General features: G+C 35.2%; 1 protein-coding gene across 1 annotated transcript in view; it reads left to right on the top strand.

Moving 5' to 3' along the window:
* RXFP1 (relaxin family peptide receptor 1) overlaps positions 1-16,990 on the top strand; it is a 94,166-nt gene that overhangs the window by 73,468 nt on the left and 3,708 nt on the right. The window contains exons 12-17 of the mRNA XM_055550866.1: positions 222-293; positions 3,909-3,980; positions 5,021-5,092; positions 6,922-7,151; positions 9,036-9,446; positions 10,622-10,840. Coding sequence (XP_055406841.1) covers positions 222-293; positions 3,909-3,980; positions 5,021-5,092; positions 6,922-7,151; positions 9,036-9,446; positions 10,622-10,840 — 1,076 coding nt within the window. The remainder of the gene's footprint in view (positions 1-221; positions 294-3,908; positions 3,981-5,020; positions 5,093-6,921; positions 7,152-9,035; positions 9,447-10,621; positions 10,841-16,990) is intronic.

Raw genomic sequence — 16,990 nt, 5'->3', positions numbered from 1 at the left:
CACTCTTGCCTGGCAAATCCCATGGACAGAGGAGCCTGGTGGGCTACAGCCCATGGCATCGCAAGAGTTGGACACAACTTAGCAACTAAACCACCACCACCAATTAATATAGCTCACTAATAACATTGTTTGAAAGTTGTATAATGGTTTTCTAATAAATCACAGAACTATAGATAAAGTCTTAAGAAAATAACATGACATGTTTGCAATTATTTCCCTAGGGATTTAGGAAGCAATAAGATTGAAAATCTTTCTCCACATATCTTTAAGGATCTGAAGGAGCTCTCACAACTGTAAGATTGATATGAATTTTTATCTTAATTTTTAATTTGTTTCATTTTCTAAAATTGCCATTAAAATACACATCAGTATGTGTGTTACCATTTTAACCATTTTTAAGTGTACAGTTCAGTGGTATCAAGTTCATCCACGCTGTTGTGTAACGATCACCACCATCCATTTCGGAACTTGTCCTGCTTTCCAAACTGAAGCTCCATACCTATTAAACACTAACTCCCCATCGACACCCCTCCCCAACCAGCCTCCATCACTGTTTGGTCTCTATGAATTTGCATCTCTAGGTACCTCATAGAGGTAGAACCATACATACCTTGTTCTTTTACAACTGGCTTATTTCACTTAGCCTAATGTCTTCAAGGAGAAGGCGATGGCACCCCACTCCAGTACTCTTGCCTGGAAAATCCCATGGACGGAGAAGCCTGGTGGGCTGCAGTCCATGGAGTCGCGAAGAGTCGGATACGACTGAGCAACTTCACTTTCACTTTTCACTTTCATGCATTGGAGAAGGAAATGGCAACCCACTCCCGAGTTCTTGCCTGGAGAATACCAGGGATGGGGAAGCCTGGTGGGCTGCCGTCTCTGGGGTCGCACAGAGTCGGACACGACTGAAGCGACTTAGCAGCAGCAGCAGCAGCAGCAATGTCTTCAAGTTTCATCCGTGCTGTAGCATGTGTCAGAATTTCTGAATATTATCATCCGTATTAGCAATCCATTGTGTGTAAGTACCACATTGTATTTATCCATTTTTCCGTTGATGGACACTTGGGTTGTTTCCCCCTTTTAGCTGTTATGAATAGGGCTGCTATGAACATGGGTGTGTAGATATCTGTTAAAGAACTTGCTTTCAATTATTTGGCATATATAGCCCCAGAAATAGTATTACTGGATCATATGGTAACTCTATTTTTAATTTTTTGAGGAAACATCATACTCTTTTCTATAGTGGCTGCACTATTTTACATTCTAACTGCACAAAGATTCTAATTTCTCCACATTTTCAACAGCACTTGTAATTTTGTATTTTTTAAATAATAGCCAACCTAATGGATGTGACATGGTATTTCATTGTGGCTTTGATTTGCATTTCTCTAATGATTAATGATGTTGGGCATCTTTTCATGTGCTTATCGGTCATTTGCACATCTTTGGAAAATGTCTATTCAGGTCCTTTACTCATTTTTAAATTGGGTTGTTTGGTTTTTCATTGTTAAGCTGTGTATGCATGCTGAGTCACTTCAGTCATGTCCTACTCTGTGACCTTAAGGACTGCAGTGCACCAGGCCTGTCTGTCCATGGGCTTCTCTAGGTAAGAACACTGGAGTGGGTTGCCATGCCCTCCAGGGATCTTTCTGACCCAGAGTTCAAACCTGCATCTCTTATGTCTCCCTCATCGGCAGGTGGGTCCTTTACCTCTAGTGCCACCTGGGAACCCCTGTTAAGTTGTTAGATCATATATATTTTAGATAGTAAATAATTTCAGATATATGATTTACAAATACATTCTCCTATTCTGTAGGTTGTCTTTTCACTCTGCTTATAGTGTTTTCTGATGCACAAAAGTTTTAGATTTAGATGTAGTCCAATTCTTTTATTTTTTTCTATTGTTACCTATGCTTTTGGTATCACATATACAAGAAATCAGTGCCTAATCCAATGTCATGAAGTTTTTCTCTTATGATTTCTTCTAAGAGTTTTATAGTTTTAGCTTTTATATTTAGGACTTAGATCCATTTTGAGTTAATTTTGTACATTGTGGAAGCTAAGGGTCAAGCTCTTTTTTTTTTTTTTTTTTTTTTTTTGGCATGTGGACATCTATCTGGCTTTCCCAGAACCATTTGTTGAGAAGTTTGTCCTTTCCCCATTCAAAGGTCTTGGCAAGTGTTAAAAATTATTTGACCATACATACAAAAGTTTGTTCCTGGGCTCTCCATTCTATTCCATCATCCTATAAAACTGTCTTTATACCAGCACCACACTATTACTGATTACTGTAGCTTTGTAGTAAGTTTTGATTCAGAAAGTAAGACCTCCAACTTTGTCCTTCTTTTTCAAGGCTTATTCATGTTCCCTTGAGATTCCAAACAAATTTTAAGATGGATCTTTCTATTTATTCAGAAAAACCGTCACTGGGATCTTGATAGACATTACACTGAATCTTTAGATTGCTTTGAGTAGTATTGCCATCTTAATGATTTTAAATCTTCCAGTCCCAAAACACAGAATGTCTTTCCATTTATCAGTGTCTAATTTCTTTCAACAATATTTTGTTTTCACAGTGCAAGCCTTTCACCTTTATTCAGTTTATTGGGGTTTTTTGGCTGCCCTGGGTCTCCACTGCCACATGAGCTTTCTCTGATTATGGCAAGCGGAGGCTACTCTTCATTGCAGTACGGAGGCTTTTCATTTCGGTAGCTTCTCTTGTGGCTCAGTAGTTGTGGTACATGGGCTTAGTTGTTCTGTAGCATGTGGGATCATCCTGAATCAGGAATCAAATCCATGTTGTCTACATTGGCAAGTAGATTCCCAACCTCTGGACTACCAGGGAAGTCTCTATTCAGTTTATTCTTAAGTATTCTTCTGATGCTGTTGTAAATTATATTACTTTCTTAATTCTCTTTCTGGATTGCTCAGGGTTGATGTATAGAAATGCATTTGATTATTCATCATTGTCTGATTACTGTGCATTCATTTTGTATTTAGCAATTTAGTTGAATTTGTGTATTAGTTCCAACAGTTGTGTGTGTGTGAAATCGTTAAAGTTTTATACACATAAAATGGGCTTCCCTGGTGGCTCAGATGATAAAGAGTCTGCCTGCAATGCAGAAGACCCAGGTTTTATTCCTGGATTGAAAAGATCCCCTGGAGAAGGAAGTGGCTACCCACTCCGGTATTCTTGCCTGGAGAATTCCACGGACAGAGGAGCCTGGCGGGCTAGAGTCCATGGGATCACAAAGAGTCTGACACCACTGAGCAACTAACACTTTCACTTTTCGCACATAAAATGTCATCTGTAAACAGATAATTTTACTTCTCACTTCTCAATTTGGATGCCTTTTATTTTATTTCTTGCCTAATCCCTCTGGATAGAACTTCTAGCACTATCTTCATCTCTTTGTTCCTAGCCGTAAAGCCATTTACTTTTCACTTCATGCCTCATAACTTGCTAACACAGTATGCCACTATTTGACATGATTTATTGTAAAAAGAATTCAATATGGTTTCATTCATTCAAATTTTGACTAAATGAGATTCTTTTTCTTTTATTTAAATCACACCTGATGATAGGCAAAATCTGAAGTGGTGTGCCTTCCGTTTGGGAAGTCTGCAGGTTCCCTGGTGGGACCATCCTGGACCACCCCACCTTCATGATCATGTGGTCTTAGCTTTTCTCTGTCACTAAGACACTTACTGAGAGCCACGCATGGTTCTAAGAGTTCTATCTACATTAATCCATTTGATGTCTAATGAGCCCTATGGTACAAGTGCCGTTGATGTACTTTTTTGCTAATGTTTACAAGCAACCCTCAGTCAACAGGTATACTTCCTCTTTACTCAAATCCTTTCTAGAAATGACCAATTGCTGCTCTTTGTTTTTTTTTTTTAAACAGGAATCTTTCCTATAACCCAATCCAGACAATTCAAGCCAACCAATTTGATAATCTTGTCAAACTCAAGTCTCTGTAAGTATACGCCTATGGGGATAGTTTTATGATACATTTTTTACATATGTACTAATAGCTAATAAATTCTATAAAATAAGATTAATAGAATCTTGAATCAGAAGCTTTATTCCCAGGATGTTAGTTAAACTACAGAAACCATATGAGTACTTGCTGAGCTATAAACAAACAGATGGCTATTCGTTTAATCTTTCATATTTATGAGCTAAAAATTAGATAATAAGTAATCACTTTCTATGTTTCTATAATCACCAGGAGCTTATATTGGATTCTTTGTTTTGATCCTCTGAAGGCATCTATACATATTTATTCCTTCATTAACACTGGGGGTATCTAAGAGTTTATTAAAACTATTGTTATCCCAAAATAGAATGTTCTAGATTATATAAATCTTTACTTGCCACACACACACATGCACAAACACACACACATTATGTGTGGTGTTAACCCTAAATTATGTTAGAACCTAAATTATGTTAGTTCTATGAATTGCCTTAAGAAAGTGTGCTTCAGTTCTTTTAAGTATTCCCTCAGTAAAATGTCATTTTATTAGAAAAAAATTATTTAAAAATTATTAGAAAAATTTCAAGAATGTAAAATGTCCCTCTCTGCAATTGCATCATCAAAAGGCAATGTTTATTCATTTATTTCACAAATATTTGTTGAGTAGTTACTATGAAAAAAAGCATCATGCCACAATCTATTAGAAGCCAAAAATTGAAATAGGAAAGATATAGAATCAATATAAATATAAGTATTTATATTGTATATAAATAGCAGAGTCAAAAAGGCATTGGGGGAAAATAGGGTTATTATTGGATCATGTGGAATTATGTGTGTGAAACTTTGGAAAATTGTAAATCACTATAGAATTTTAAAAATCTTTCATGCAATGAAAGGAACTGGGAAAGTGCCCAGGGAAGGCTAAGTATGAATTTTTAGTTCAGAATAAGTGTTAAATAATTGTATATTAAACTGTCCTTCATAAAAGCTCATTATACCCTGCATAACATATGTTTTTTGATAATTTGATATTTTAGCAGCCTAGAAGGAATTGAAATTTCAAATATCCAACAAAGGATGTTTAGACCTCTCATGAATCTCTCTTACATGTAAGCAGATGTTTTTCTTGTTCTTCACCTTGATTTTTAATCTTTTAGGTTTCCACCTGTATTGTGGCAATACCCCCATATGCAGTACATCCAATTTATTAACATTTTCTACTGACTAATTTGCCTAAACAATAACTAACTTTTAAAGCATAGATATAGGGTGAGGTGATTTTTAGTTGTCCATGGTTTGGTCTGAGAAAATGAAATGAGATTTGTTTGAGTGTCAGACAACAGGAGTGTGGAGGGAACCCACTCAGGCTTGTAAGCTCTAATGACCTCTCGTGACATTCACAGATATTCAAGTTTGTCCACTGAGCTAGCAACTGGTGCACATGGCATAAATGCAACCAGGTGAAAAAGTAGGAAGTCACATAAACGACATCAAACAATTATAAATAATTCATGTAAATGGAGGAAGGAAGAGAGAAAGCCTCCTCAGTGAAAACTGCCCACAGTGTCAGTACATGATGGAGCAGGGGTGTATGGATAAAATGGCAAACTTTGAAAAATCTTTTATTCAAACATCATGTCTCATCATGCCATCATTACAAGCTTTAGAAACATTTTCTTTAGTTGAATGTAGTATATAGCAATATATATATATATATAATATACACACACATACACACACAATATTAGAGTGAGCTCCATGCCAAGGCAATTAATTCTCAATAATTTAGAAAATGTCATGGCAGCCACAACCACTCTATAATCTTGCTTATATTTTAAATCTAACAGAGGACACTGACTTTTTTTTCCATAATTCCTCAGGGCATGTTTATAAAAGTTTCCTTGGTTATGCACAATATAAAGCACTCGGACTAAATTTAGCAAAGCAGAGTTTATTGAAAGAAAATGGTGTAACTCATAAAACCCAAGAAACAACTCAAGGACTAGACTTGAAATGAGCAGATCCTGGGATCCAGGCAGCAAGAGTTAAACAACAGGACTATAGACTGCAATTGTCAAGTTTTTATCTTGTATTACTACAGCTCTTTATACTATAAAGATCATTTATACTTTTTGCCAGAGTACATGGCTTTAGGGGCAAACGGATCTAATTTGAATACTAAATTTCTGCACTTAGTAGAAAGTTTCCTAGCAGATAATTTGCCTCCTCTCATATGGTGATAGCAACACCAACCTCATTGAACTGATTTAAGAAGTTATTCCTGATTTGAGAAGTTATACTTAGAAGATGCTCAATAAATGGTGTGGGTGTCGGTAGTACACAGTAGTAACTACTGATTATCCACGTGGTGTCTTTTATTAACAAGGGAGGTCTCTCTACTGATGAAAGAATTCACTCAACAAATATTTATCAAACACCTTATCATGTACCAAAACCTAGTGTGAGAATAAACGTGTTAGCAAGTAGTTACAGATCATACAACTTCCATAATAGAAAAGCCATAAGAGCACAGAGGACAAAGCCTTTAACTCTCTTCCCCTGGGTTTAAAAAAGCAAAATCAATTGCAGCAACAGAGGAGTTATGCACCAAACACTGAAAACCCAGTAACAGTTTCCTTCAGTGGATTATCTAGATCACATGACAACAATTGATTTACATTCTAAAATATGTCTAATGCTTGTCTGTTCATTATGCCCATTTACTGCTCTCACCCACACATTCGTTTATAGTAAAATCAAGTTAATACGAATTAAACAAGTTTCTTAATAAAACTTGAGTGTCCTGAATGTTCACCTTTATTCCTCTAAGACTGATATTAAGATGTTTTCTTTTTACTGAGGTAATGGAGAAAATAGATGTTAAGGTAGAGTGACACTTCCGTTTAAAGTCTTATTTTCCCTTCTCTTTGCACAACAGCTATTTTAAGAGATTTCAGTACTGTGGCTATGCACCGCATGTTCGCATCTGTAAACCAAACACCGATGGACTCTCATCTTTAGAGGATCTCTTGGCGAGCATTATTCAGAGAGTGTTCGTCTGGGTTGTGTCTGCAGTTACATGCTTTGGAAACATCTTTGTCATCTGTATGCGACCTTATATCAGGTCTGAGAACAAGCTGCATGCCATGTCAATCATTTCTCTCTGCTGTGAGTATTTCCTGGCTGAAGAGGAATTAAAAGTTTTGAAATGTATAAAAGTGTTACTATTAGAAAATAAGTAACCAGAGTACTAGAATCATAGGATGTTAAAATTTTCTCCCCTTTGCTTAGATGTTTTCTAAGCATTCAATGAAATGCTACATGAAAATAAAGTGATAAGAAAGTTTTTAAAGTAAGAAAACTCAGTCACCTTACACAGATTAATGAAGCACTCATTCGTTAATTTTGTCTGATAAGGAAGCATTTGTTCATTCACTTTCTTCTCTAAAGGTATAATATTTTGTGAGTTAGTCGCTCAGTTGTGGGCAACTCTTTGTGACCTCTTGGACTGTAGCCGCCAGGCTCCTCTGTCCATAGGATTCTCCAGGCAAGAATACTGGAGTGGGTTGCTACTTCCTTCTCCAGGGGATCTTCCTGACCCAGGAATCGAACCCAGGTCCCCTGAATTATAGGTAGATTCTCTACCGGCTGAGCCACCAGGAAGCCAGTGTAGTATTTTTTGAAAGCATGTAAAATTTTGTACTATGAATAACCTTGAAACCTTTCATTATCACATTACCACGCCCAGAGCTCTGTTTACTTTTTGTGTGCGCGTCCAATTCATAGACACTAAGTTCAGACATTATTGTTCTTCTGGTCTCTGAGCTTCTAACATCTTTTCCATTCATAATTTGAAATATTTAAATAAGAAAGTGTTTTAAGTAGTATTAATTTTTTTTAAGTTGCTGAAACGTGAATGCAATGTAGTATGTTAAAGGAAGAATATAAAAAATAAATAAATAAAAGCAAGAAACTAGTTTTCCGGTTGCTTATAATCTGGGTCAAGTGGCCTATAATTCACCCATACTCCCTCAAGCAAACATCCATCTACATGATGTCCTGCTTTTTATGAGTGCTGTGCTATGTCTTACCCCTGCACTCATTCAAAGTCTAAGGCTGAGCTGTTTGTTCATTGCAAACTGCCTAAGAAACAGAACTCAGAAATTGTTAACTACTTTGTATTGCTAGCTATAAAATTTTGAGTTCACTCAATTTCCCTGGTAAAGGCTAGAATATAACCTAAGTGTTTAAAGATTAAGGCTACCCTTGTGGTTAATACTGTGATGTGATTTTAGGATCATTGTGCAGAATGTTTGCACAGTTAAAAAAAATTCTCTTTATGATATGCAATATTTACTTAAAAAAGAAAATACACCAAGAAATGTATCACATGAATAACTGATTTGGAGGAGTCTGAAAAGAGACAGAGAAAGATGTTAACATGGGAAGAAAGAATCAGAACAGTTTTGCTTAGACCACCTCTGGATAAGACATTTAAGCCCCTTAAAATTATACTAACTACAGAGCACTTCATAATTATTCATATCTTCTAAATTATAGACCTCAAAATTCATAGTCATTACTCTATCATAGCAGCTTCTGAAACACTTTCTCTGGGATTTTGAATGACTTAACTTCTTAAACTGGGAGAATTTCAGTGGAAGAAATGAACCAAATTATAATACCCCTATCTTGTTCATAATTGAATGCAGAACATAGTTGCATTTTACTCATTTATTCAGCATTTCTAGGTGATGGGACTAGGAAGGAAAACAAAACAGACAAGACTCCTGCTCTTACAGATCTGTGTGTTAGATAAAAGCAGAGACATGATTACATATTTAGCTGCAGAGGATGCTGTAAGCGTTGTTATCATAGAGAGTTGATGAAAAGGTCCTCACGCATAAATGAATTCTTAGAATACATCTTACCTCCCCCCAAGATAGAGACACTTGTCTATTTGGGGCTAATGTTAAAAATATTACTGTTTAATGATAATTCCGTTTCGCCTATTTATTTCTCTACATTTGTTAAATTTACTGATTCCTGCAGGTGCCGACTGCTTGATGGGAATCTATTTATTTGTGATCGGAGCCTTTGACCTGAAGTTTCGAGGAGAATACAATAAACATGCGCAGCTGTGGATGGAGAGCATTCATTGTCAGCTTCTGGGGTCCCTGGCCATTCTGTCCACAGAAGTATCTGTATTACTTTTAACATTTCTGACACTGGAAAAATATATCTGCATTGTGTATCCTTTTAGATGTTTAAGACCTGGAAAATGCAGAACCATTACAGTTTTGATTCTTATTTGGATTATTGGGGTTATCGTGGCTTTCATTCCACTGAGCAATAAGGAATTTTTCAAAAACTACTATGGTACCAATGGAGTATGTTTCCCTCTTCATTCAGAAGATGCAGAAAGTACTGGAGCCCAGATTTATTCAGTGGCAATTTTTCTTGGTAAGAAATTCTGTATTAAAAGCCTTTTCAAGGACTTGACAGTCTAGCGATTAAGATTTCCCTTTCCAATATAAAGGGTGCAGTTTCAGTCCCTGGCCAGAGGGACTTCCCTGGTGGTCCAGTGGTTAAGAATCTGCTTTGCAGTTCAGGAGATGTGGATTTTGATCCCTGGCAAGGGAACTAAGATCTCACATGTTGTGTGCCATCCAAAAATGAAAAAAAAAAAAAGAATAGCAAAAATAAAATCAATCCCTGGTCAGGAAACTAAGATCCTACATGTCTTTCAGCCAAAAAAAAAAAAAAACAGAAAAAAATATTGTAGCAGATTCAAGACTTAAAATGAGTATTTTTTAAAAGCCCCTTTATTTAAGTGCTAAAATAAGTCACAATATGAATGTCATTATGCCTTTTAACATTTACATTTTAATTTCAGATCTTCTAGCCAGAATGGACACTGGGGGTGGATTTTATCAAAACTCCCTAAAGGGAATTTTTTTCTAAATTACCACTTTATAATATTAATTCACATATGATGCACTTTAATAAAAGACAAGATATTAAACACTTGCATTTCATGCATTCACCCTAATAATACTAAGCAAAATATATTTCAACTCTTTGCCTTTATAATATGAATAGATTCAAAGTAGCAACACAGGTCTTTGGCTTGGGAGTAGACAAGTGTTTCCTTTTGAAAAAATATTCTCAAAGTATAATTTAAAGTAACTGAATTACAAAAAAAATAGACATATTAATTTAATAAGCCCAGGATATTCACTGAATCATTATAATCACTGAAATCTAATTTTAGTATGTCATTTTATTTTTTTTAATAAATGCCTTTTTTTAATTTTTTTAATTTAAATTTGTTTATTTTAATTAGAGGCTAATTACTTTACAATATTGTATTGGTTTTGCCATACATCAACACGTGTACACCTGTGGCAGATTCATGTTGATGTAATATGTCATTTTAAAATTAAACATTTCATCATCCTTATAACTTCAACAATATTTAAAATTTTTAATTCATGATTTTTGCACTTTAGTAATTCTTATAAAGAACAAAAAACACATTGTGGTCTTTGCCTTCTCCTTTATAATAACAGTTAAGGGTATGTTTGTTTTGAAAGAATGCTCGTATTTATTAATAATAATCTATGTGTTCTTAATAGGTATTAACTTGGCAGCATTTATCATCATAGTTTTTTCCTACGGAAGTATGTTTTACAGCATTCATCAAAGTGCCATAACAGCAAATGAAGTACGGAATCAAGTTAAAAAAGAGATGATCCTTGCCAAACGGTTTTTCTTTATTGTATTTACTGATGCATTATGCTGGATACCCATCTTTATACTGAAATTTCTCTCATTGCTTCAGGTAGAAATACCAGGTACAAATTTTTTCTTCCTATAATGAAATAATAAATCTGTTTCTACAGAGTTCCTCTAGAAAGAGTATTAAGATCCCTAACAGTAACTCATTTCAAGAATCATAAGTCAGAGTTACATGTAGTTAAAGCTCTGTTCATCCATCAGATATTTACTAGGAGGAAGTTGCTTAGTTCTTTTTTTCCTAAGCCATTCCTTTTATTTTTAGATTAATGTTATTTACTTGTAAATTAAGTTTTTTTCTTAAATGAAGTGAGAAAACATATAGTATTTGTTTTTCTCTGACTTATTTCACTATGCCTAATACCCTCCAGGGCCATCCATGTTGTTACAAATGGCAAGATTTAATTCTTTTTTTTATTAAGCTTGAGTAATATTCCATTATGTTTATATACCACATCTTTTTTATTCATTCATCTGTCAATGGCCTTTTAGGTTGCTTCCATATCATGTCTATTGAGAACAGCATTGGAATGAACATTGGGATATATATATCATTTTGGATTAGTGTTTTCATTTTCTTTGGATATATACCAAGGAGTGGAATTGCTGGATTGTATAGTTCTATTTTTAATTTTTTGAGGAACTTCCATACTATTTTACATTGTGGCTACACCAATTTATATTCCTATCAACAGTGTACAAGGGTTTCCTTTTCTCCACATCCTCACCAACATTTGTTATTTCTTGTCTTTTTGGTGATAGCCACACTGACAGGAGTGAGGTGATATCTCACAGTGGTTTTGATTTGCATTTCTCTAATGATTAGGGTTGTTGAGCATTTTTTCTTGTGTCTGTTGACCATCCATAAGTCTTCTTTGGAAAAATGACTACTCAGGTCTTCTTCTTATTTTTTAAACAGATTTTTTTTATATTGAGTTGTATTTGCTCTTTATGTATCTTGGATATTACCGCTTGTCAGTCACGTCTTTTGCAAGTATCTTCTCCCATGCAGTAGTTGCCTTTTATTTTGTCAATGGCTTCTTCTGCTGTACAAAAGCTTTTTAATCAGGTCTCATTTGTTACTTTTTTGTTTCCCTTGGCTGAGGAAATAGAAACCAAAAAATATTGCTAACACTAATGTCAGAGAGTCTACTGCATATGTTTTCTTCTAGTTTTATTGCTTTAGGTCTGACATTTAAGGTTTTAATCCATTTTTAATTTATTTTTGTATAAGGTATAATGTGGTGTTCTACTTTTATTCTTTTCAGTGTAGCTGTGCACCTTTCCCAACAATCACTTATTGTAGAGACTGCCTTTTTCACATTGTATATTCCTGCCTCCTTTGTCATACATTCAGTTCAGCTCAGTTCAGTCACTCAGTCATGTCCAACTCTTTGCAACCCCATGAATCGCAGCACGCCAGGCCTCCCTGTCCATCACCAACTCCCAGAGTTCACTCAAACTCACGTCCATCGAGTCAGTGATGCCATCCAGCCATCTCATCCTCTGTCGTCCCCTTCTCCTCCTGCCCCCAATCCCTCCCAGCATCACAGTCTTTTCCAATGAGTCAACTCTTCGCATGAGGTGGCCAAAGTACTGGAGTTTCAGCTTTAGCATCATTCCTTCCAAAGAACTCCCAGGGCTGATCTCCTTTAGAATGGACTGGTTGGATCTCCTTGCAGTCCAAGGGACTCTCAGGAGTCTTCTCCAACACCACAGTTCAGAGTACATCATGAGAAATGCTGGGCTGGAAGAAGCACAAGCTGGAATCAAGATTGCCGGGAGAAATATCAATAACCTCAGATATGCAGATGACACCACCCTTATGGCAGAAAGTGAAGAGGAACTAAAAAGCCTCGTGATGAAAGTGAAAGAGGAGAGTGAAAAAGTTGGCTTAAAGCTCAACATTCAGAGAACGAAGATCATGGCATCTGGTCCCATCACTTCATGGGAAATAAATGGGGAAACAGTGGAAACAGTGTCAGACTTTATTTTGGGGGGCTCCAAAATCACTGCAGATGGTGACTGCAGCCATGAAATTAAAAGACGCTTACTCCTTGGAAGGAAAGTTATGACCAACCTAGAGAGCATATTCAAAAGCAGAGACATTACTTTGCCAACAAAGGTCCGTCTAGTCAAGGCTATGGTTTTTCCAGTAGTCATGTATGGATGTGAGAGTTGGACTGTGAAAAAAGCTGAGCGCCGAAGAATTGATGAACTAACCATAAATGTGTGGGTTTATTTTGGGGCTCTCTATTCTGTTCCATTGACTGTGTCTTTGTTTTGTGCTAGTGCCATACTGTTTTTTTTTTTTTGTTTTTTTTTAATTATGTATTTATTTTTGGCTTTTCTGGGTCCTTGTTGTAGTGCATGGGCTTTTCATGCACGGGCTCTTCATTGTTGTGCATGGGCTTTCTCTAGTTGCAGTGAACAGGGACTACTCTCTAGTTGCTGTGTATAGACTTCTCATTGAAGTGGCTTCTGTGTTGTGGAGCATGGGCTCTAGGGCATGCAGGCTTCAGTAGTTGCAGCATGTAGGCTTAGTAATTGTGGTGCATGGGCTTAGCTGTTCCGTGGCATGTGGGATCTTAGTTCCCAGACTAGGGATTGAAAAAATGTGCCCTGCCTTGGCAGGTAGATTCTTTTATTTTTTTATTTATTTGTCTGTGCCAAGTCCTAGTACAAGCATGCAAACTCTTGGTTGCAGCATGTGGGATCTAATTCCCAGGCCCACATCATTCAGAGGTCAGAATCTTAACCAGTGGACCACCAGGGAAGTCCCAGCAGGTAGATTCTTAATCACTGTAGTACCAGGAAAGTCCTCATGCTGTTTTGATTATGGTAGCTTTGTAGTATAGTTGGAAGTCATGAAGTATGACACGTCCACTTCTGTTCCTCTTTCTCAAGATTGCTTTAGCTATTTGGGATCTTTTGTGGTTCCATACAAATTTTAGTATTTTTTGTTCTAGTTCTGTGAAAAATATCATGGGTATTTGGATAGGAATTGCATTGAATCTATAGATTGCACTGAGTAGTATGGACGTTTTGACAATATTAATTCTTCCAATCCATTAATATGGTATATCTTTCCGTGTATTTGTATTATCTTCAATTTTTTTCATCAGTGTCTTACAGTTTTCAGAATACAGGTCTTTCACTTCATTGTTAGATTATTCCTAGGTATTTTATTCTTTTTGATTTGAGTGTAAGTGGGATGGTTTTCTTGACTTCATGTTCTGATAGTTCATAATTGGTATATAAAAATATACATCTGGTCCTGGACTTTTGTTGGGAGTTTTTAATCACAGATTCAATCTCAGTACTTGTAATTGGTCTGTTCAGATTTTCTATTCCTTCCTAGTTCAGTCTTGAGAGATTGTACCTTTCTAAGTATTTGTCCATTTCTTTTAGGTTGTCTGTTTTATTGGTATATTGTTTTTTGTAGTAGTTTTATGATCTTTGTATTTCTATGATGTCAGTTGTAACTTCTTTTTTATCTCTGATTTTATTGATTTGAACCCTCTTCCTTGTTTTTTTATGAGTCTGGTTAAAGCATTATCAATTGTGTTTATCTTTTCCAAGAACCAGCTTTTAGTTTCGTTTATCTTCTCTATTGTATATTGAGTCTCTATTTCATTTATTTTGCTCTGTTTTTTATGATTCATTTTTATGATTCATTTTTATGATTCATTTCCTTCTACTAATTTTGAATTTTGTTTGTTCTTTTTTCCATAGATCCTGTATGTATAGGTTGTTTGAGATTTTTCTTATTTCCTGAGGTAAGCTTGTATTGCTTGGCTTCCCAGGTAGATCAGTGGTAAAGAAACTGTCTGCTAATGCAGGAGACTTAATTGTTCTATGTTCTTCTTGATTTGATCCCTTCATTATTAGGTAGTAAGAGTCTTTTTCGCTTGTTACACTCTCCATTTTAAAGTCATTTGTCTGATATAAATATTACTACTCTGGCTTTCTTTTGATCTCCATTTGCATGGAATACCTTTTCCCATATTTTTCCTGATTCACTCTTATAAGATTTTATGTTTCTAGGAATGTATCCATTTCTTGTAGATGGCCCAATTTGTTGGCATATAACTGTTTGTAGTCTTCTCTGACGATTGTTTGTACTTATATGATACCAATTGTAACTACTTTGTCATTTCTAATTTTATCCATTTTGATTCCTCTCTTTTTTCTTGATGAGTCTGGCTAAAGATCTATCAATATTTTTTTCAAAAACAAACTCTTAATTTCACTGTTCTTTTCTATTGTTTTTAGTCTCTATTTCATTTCTTTCTTCTCTGACCTTTATTACATCCTTCTTTCTACTAACTTAGGCCTATGTTTGTTCTTTTTCTAGTTCCTTTAATTAGAAAGTTAGGTTGTCTATTTGGAATTTTTTATTTCTTGAGGTGGTGATGACTCACTATAAACTTTCCTCTTAGAACTGCTTTTGCTGTAGTCCATAGATTCTGTAGGGTTGTGTTTCTATTTTTGTTCATCTTAAGCTATTTTTATTTCCTCTTTGATTTCTTTGTTGACCCATTAGGTTTTTAGTAGCATGTTGTTTAATCTACTCATCTGTGTTTTTCCAGTTTCTTCCTGTAACTGATTTCTAGTTTTATACTATTGTGGTTGGAAAAGATGCTTGATATGCTTTCAGTCTTATTAAATTTATGAAGACTTGTTTTGTGGTCTAGCATGTAATTTATCCTAGAAAAGGTTATTTGCACATTTGAGATTATTAATCTTCTGTTTTTAATGGAATATTCTGTAGATATTTATTAAGTCCATTTGATATAATGTGTTACTTAAAGCCACTGTTTCCTTATTGATTTTCTGTCTGGATGATATAGCCATTGATGTGAGTGGGGTATTAATGTCCCTTACTATCTTGTAATACTGTCAATTTCTCCCTTTATGTCTGATAATATTTGCTTTATATATTTAGGTGCTTCTGTGTTAGGTACATATGTGTTTACAAATGTTATATATCCTCTTCTTGGGTTTACCCCTTTTCATTATATAAGTGCCCTTCTTTGTCTTTGGCTTCAGACTTCCCTTTAAAGTCTATGTTGTCTGATATGTATATTGCTAACCCAGGTTTCTTTTCATCTACATGGAATATCCTTTTCCATCTCTTCATTTTCAGTATGTGTGACTCTTTGTTCTGAAGTGACTCTCTTGTAGATAGCATACAGATGGTGCTTATTTTTTAACCCATTCAGTCACCTTATATCTTTCTTCTGGTGCATTTAGTCCATTTACATTTAAAACGATTATTCATAGTTATGTACTTATTGCCATTTTGCTACTTGTTTTTTGGTTGTTTTTATAGTTTTCCTTTTTGTCTTTTAGCATCTATCCTTGATTTTCTTTAGTGTTATGTTTGGATTCCTTTCCCTTTGTATTTTTGTGTGTATCTGTTGTTGGTTTATGGTTTGTAGTTTCCTATACACACACACACACACATATATATATATATACTTTTTATTCTACATTTTATTATTTCCCTGTGAAGTTTCATTTTGATGTCTGTTTTACAGCATTAACTGTTTAAGTTATATTTGATGTTTATTTTACAACTTTTGTCTTTTAATCTTCATATTAGTTCTTTTAAATAGTTGATCCACTGCCTTTTCTATATATTTACCTTTATCCATAAGATTTTTTTCCTCATATATATTATTTTTTTATTATGGCCTTCTTTTTTTCACTTGGAAAAGTCCCTTTGACAGTTCTTGTAAGGCTGGCTTACTAGTGATGAATTTTTAAATTTTTTTCTTCTTGGGAAACTCTTTGGTGCTCTTTCAATTCTGAATGATAACATTGCCAGGTTATAGGTATTTTTCTTTCAGCACTTTAAATACATCATGCCACTCGCTTCTGGCCTGCAAATTTCTTCTGAAAAATCAACTTGTAGGCAACTCTTTGTCTTTCTCTTGTTGCCTTTAAAATTCTCTCTGTATCTTTAACTCCTGCCATTTTAATTATTGTATGCCTTAGTGTGTATCTCTTTGAGTTCATTTTGTTTGGGACTTTATGTGCTTCCTGGATCTGGATATCTGATTCCTTCTTCAGGTGAAGGAAATTTTCAGCCATTGTTTAATCAAATACATTTTCCCCCTTCCTGTCTCTTTTCACCTTCTGGGACCCCTAATAATGCAAATATTTGTATACTTGTCTCAGAAGTCCTTTAAACTATCCTCATT

Source organism: Bubalus kerabau, chromosome 16 (assembly GCF_029407905.1).
Source record: "Bubalus kerabau isolate K-KA32 ecotype Philippines breed swamp buffalo chromosome 16, PCC_UOA_SB_1v2, whole genome shotgun sequence".
NCBI lineage: Eukaryota > Metazoa > Chordata > Mammalia > Artiodactyla > Bovidae > Bubalus > Bubalus kerabau.
The sequence above is the reverse complement of the archived record's forward strand: the minus strand, read 5'-3'. Positions and strand labels throughout refer to the sequence as shown.